This window comes from Rhincodon typus, chromosome 40 (genome assembly GCF_021869965.1).
Source record: "Rhincodon typus isolate 14 chromosome 40, sRhiTyp1.1, whole genome shotgun sequence".
Taxonomy (NCBI): domain Eukaryota; kingdom Metazoa; phylum Chordata; class Chondrichthyes; order Orectolobiformes; family Rhincodontidae; genus Rhincodon; species Rhincodon typus.
Genome location: NC_063371.1, coordinates 4323945 through 4328889, shown reverse-complemented (window position 1 = coordinate 4328889; position 4945 = coordinate 4323945). Strand labels below are relative to the sequence as shown.

At 39.5% G+C, this 4945-nt stretch overlaps 1 protein-coding gene across 1 annotated transcript in view; it reads right to left on the bottom strand.

Annotated features, from left to right (window-relative positions):
* Positions 1-933: 933 nt before the first annotated feature.
* Positions 934-4945, bottom strand: part of LOC109922366 (histone H2A.V) — a 13039-nt gene continuing 9027 nt past the window's right edge. Inside the window, exons 3-5 of the mRNA XM_020522399.2 lie at positions 4125-4238; positions 3036-3165; positions 934-1289 (exon numbers count right to left, since the gene is read on the bottom strand). Coding sequence (XP_020377988.1) covers positions 1228-1289; positions 3036-3165; positions 4125-4238 — 306 coding nt within the window. The 3' untranslated portion in view covers positions 934-1227. The remainder of the gene's footprint in view (positions 1290-3035; positions 3166-4124; positions 4239-4945) is intronic.

Below are 4945 nucleotides of genomic sequence, written 5' to 3'. Positions count from 1 at the left end.
TAAAAATCCCTGCTTTGTGGACAAAGTACAAATGAAACAATTTGTCCTTCTACCTTGCATAGGCCTGACAAACTTCTCAAAGTTTCTGCCTCGAGTGACACTTGCCTGTCCATTTTCAGTTTTAAGTCACCATTTCCAAAATTGAGTTATTTTCAGTGGCTATAGATTATATCATGCAGCACCACAGGAAACTGTTCCAATAAACAACTTTCACATACTACACTGGTGTATCCTACACATGCACTCAATTCGATTAAGAAAGAAATGCCTTTACTTACGCACACTATAGTTCTAATTGTCCTTAAAACTGATAAATGTGGCAAATGGGTATAATTGAGCATAAATGAGCCATTTTCCTCACTGGCCTAATTTGTGCGCATACCACTCAATTGCACCATATTGAACCCATGAATAAAATAAGCTGGACTCATTATTTGGAACTGCACATATTGTAGTTGATACAGACGTGACTCGATGGAAGAAAAATATGAAGATGCTGCATCAGAATAATTAAATGAAGTTAACTCTTACAATCTTTGAGACAACAACAGGATGCTTAGCAGCAGTCAGGTACGCCACTGGATAAACATAGGAGAGTAGAGCTCATTCAACAGAAAAGGGTAGCTGTACATGCTATCAAAATTCTCAAAGGAACAAAAAGGCATCAGGAATGATTAGATAGTGAGATATTTGGAGGTGAAAAAGCTCAATTTTACAGGGTTGAACCAACTTGAATTCCTGATAAAGTATGGCCTTTATTTCAGTCACCCAGTCATTTCAAGTTCAGGCAACCACTTCTTATTGGAAGAGATCAGAACACTAACCATTATTGATGAGTCAATTACTTAGCAGGAAAACACTACTTAACTGCTTCTAAACATCGCCAAAAAAAATCACTGCAAACTTTTGAAAGGACACACTGTGAAGACATGATTTTTAAAAAATGGTTTTATGAATTGTTTTATTGTATAAAACACACTTGCGTAATCTAATTCTTGACAAACTGCTGTATTTTCTAGTTATATTTTCATACAGCTTTATATCTAAACCATAGGACATACAAACAGGTCTTTCAGATTATATTGAACACTAAAGTCATCTCCTAAAACTCTTCCCATTTTATTTTAACTACTCTTTTAAAAAAAATATGCCAAGTATCCCCAGGTTTCTCCTGTCCAAATTACAGTACGACAGTAGGGAGGAAGAGGGTAGATTCAAAACTGGACTTTATGCCGTTTTTTGTTGTCCCTTCTTCCCAATCAGAGACTTGTGGATGTGAGGAATCACACCTGCAAGAGAAAACAAAACAAACAAGGTATAAATTCACAGGTTAGAATAGCCACCCTGTCTCAGGCAAGATGTTATTCCTTTCCTGCTTGATAATTCTGGGAGCTGGGACAGTTCCCAACATATGGAAAAGATCAACATGCAGCAATTAAAATTGAACATTATTTTTCAATCAGTTACCCACTAAAATAACAGATAACTGTGGCCTAATTGCTCCCAATATTCTATAGTTATTTTGGCAAGTTAATCAAATATTGCCCATCAATTATTTAAAAGTGTTATATTGTGACCACTGATGATTGTTTAAACCTGATTTACCAAGTAGCTCGGAATAATTTCTTTATTTCTACTATTACCACCAGTAACACTCAAAAAGGGAAAATAGTTCTCAAGTTATTCAGGAGAAGGCATTTTTCAGAACTTCCAATCTAAAAAGCTGAAATATCTAAGCAAAAGATGATAAATTCCATTACTTCGTTCACTACTGCCTATGTTTTTGTTTAAAAAAAGTACTGCCTCTTAAACTACTCCATGATATCTTAAGACCTTCTTGAATATCAGACAAACAGCACTGCAGATTGGAGTTGCCAAGAATTGAGGAACTGGTTCTATTATGAGCGATGCATGACTGATACTGGGTGGGAGACAGAAACAAAGAACAACGTCTCTGTGCAACTATAAAAAGTTAACATCTCAGATTATTAGCCACAGCCTGCACTACAGCAAGGAGGTTAGACAATATCATTAACAGGCTATCCAGTTAGAATGGGCATTAAAGGAGAGCTTACTTTGTCCTCACCAGAGTTCATAAGGGATAGCAATCTGAAATAGGGGCACATGATTTCCCACAAAGTAAATCTAACTAGTAGAAACCAGTGCAAAATAAAACCAGCAAATGACAGAGCTGCCTGGTCCTGACAACACAGAGCTTTGTAATGTGCAGGCATTCACCAGCTAAGCTTGAACAAAGACGCTCTCCGTTTTCCTTCTTTAAATCAATTTGTGACCTTTTGATGTTGTGCTGAATATGCTTCATTAAATTACATCTTGACACCAAATGGAAGATTGCCGGGGCAGCGGGTTCAAAGTCCCATTGGTGAGAGCAGCCATTCATTTAAATTAACAGCCTGAGAGAGACACATAGGCATCTGGATCAAGTTGAACTGGAATGCTCTCCTTGTCATCTGCAGCACTCACTGACATTCACCGCGTACAAATCCCCAGTTTGGTACCAGGGCTCATTGAAATCATAGACTAATCAACTTGGAAGGGAAAAGAAAGAGACTCAGGAATAAATATCATTGCATGATGTTGCACCTTAGCAGCTAAAGCACATGCTTGCAATGCCTAAAATGCTAGCACCGTTCAAGGAAAATAAAATTAATAATCTTCAGGAAACCCGTTTTACTAAAAACTATACAACCCTGGGCTATATTGAAACCATTCACAACTTAATCATCAGCACAATTAACATTCAATGCCAATAGCAGACTGGAGATTAAGCGCTGGCAACACAAATTTGGTAAGATAATACAGTTGGTGGATTCCAAAGTTCCAGCATCATCTTAAAGTCATTCCCATTTCAGGAAGTTTTCAAATCTAATCTACTGGGCCACTATGAGTAGGAATTCAGGAAAAGTCAAGGCAATCCCCAGGAACTATTTTGGATTGTGCAATTCATCTCAGGCCTATCCAGGCACGTCAGGAATTACCTGAAAAACTGCTACCAGTACAAAGTTAACACATACCACCACCAGCAATAGTTGCCTTGATCAGCGAATCCAGCTCCTCATCACCTCGGATGGCCAACTGCAAGTGACGTGGCGTGATACGTTTTACTTTCAGGTCCTTTGATGCATTTCCTGCCAACTCCAACACCTGCAGAGTACCAAGTTAGCACAGCATTTCATAAGAATTATAGCTTCTTAAAAAAAGCGAAAAGCTTCCATGTGTCAAAATAGGAATTTCAACAGCAGATGGTGCTTTTTGTTTTGCAACTCCGGTTATGTTGCAAACGTAAAGACCAATGTGCGCTCCAGGTTTCCGGAAGATTTTAAAGAACAAAAACAGGACAAAGGAAATAAATTCAACACTTGGCACCCAACATCTTCAATCCACACATCCTTAAATTTTCTTCCTTGCTCTAAATCAAACTTAGAAACATCTGCCTTTCCACTAGCTTATTTATCCTTGTCCTCTGAAATATCCCGCTCAGCTCCATGCACATAGTCAACTCCCTCCACGGTTTCAGCAACTCGCCCTTTGACCAGTCCTTTAGTTCCCTGCCCTAGCTTTGCCATCTGCATCTAGTTACCTCAATATCTGTGGAAAGCAGATGTGATCCTGTGCACAGGTGGAATGGGCAGGGCTCACATTGAAAATGCTTCAAAGCTTCAAGAAGCTGATTACTGCAGTGATGGTCTCTTTGTACATCTCAATCCCTGCTTTATACTTCACCTCGCCAGCCTCACCATTGGTGGTCACCAAGGTCCTGCCTTCAAGCATTTCTTGCCACAGTAGTTCTGTTTTGTGCTACGCAGTGCTCGAAACCACTCAGGTGCTTTGATGCCCTGATCCTAATCAATTCCAATTATCCGTGCCCCTTAGAATAAGCTATTTGCTGCAAATCCTTCAAGTCTCCTTGTTTACGAAGATTGCCGGAGATATTAAGTGTGGAAAAAGATCAGCGTAATTTATGTTAAAGCATTTGGGGCGTTACTAACAACTGAAATACGGGTAGTTACTTTGTAACCTTGTTTTCACTGACACACAATTCTCATCCTAACCAAAGGAAAGGGCCTGGTTTTTGAAATAGGAAAGACTCCACCATTACCTACCTCAGCAGTGAGATACTCAAGAATAGCTGCACTGTACACTGCAGCTGTAGCACCCACCCGTCCATGGCTAGTGGTACGAGTCTTCAAATGCCTATGAATACGACCTACAGGAAACTAGAAGAAAGAAAGAATACAAAGTGAAAAGCCTACCATAGTCAAAAGGCACACATTAATATACAAGAAACATTTCCACTAGTAATTTTCATTGTTACCTGCGTCTTCCAGTTCAAATGAAATACATTAGACCCAGAGTTAAAATGCAGGCCAAGAGATTTGATTAAAATAAAACAGGAAGTCTTTTTTTCCTCACTTGAAAATTTCACCTCTCACTTTTCCCAACTACTTTGTCTTCAAACTCCTTGTTCCCTACGCATTTCTCCTGTCAATTATAACTGCCCTGAGGAACAGACCCACAGACGGCAATACTGTACCCTATCCAATACATTTGGACAGCTGACAAAACTCAAGTGACTTGCTCTACTATCCCTCATCTAAAGACGGGTTCCCCTCGAGCCCAACTCAAGAATACATTTCTGCAGATTGTGTAGAAAGAAAGTCAAAATCTCTTGACAAAGCTAAGGCAGCAACAGACACAGTAGGCAAGAATCAAGGAACAAGGGACCAGTTATGAAAAAAGACAAAGATGCTAGTGTTGTTCTCTTCAAAGAGTTCAAAATGAAGGGAATTTGACACAGGCCAGAGGAAGAAGGGTCTCTGTTGGCAAGAGGTTATGCAAACAGAGGCCACAGAGGTGGTGACACTGACTTATGAAGCAAGTTGCTACGATCCGGAATGAAGTTGCTACGATCCGGAATGAAGTT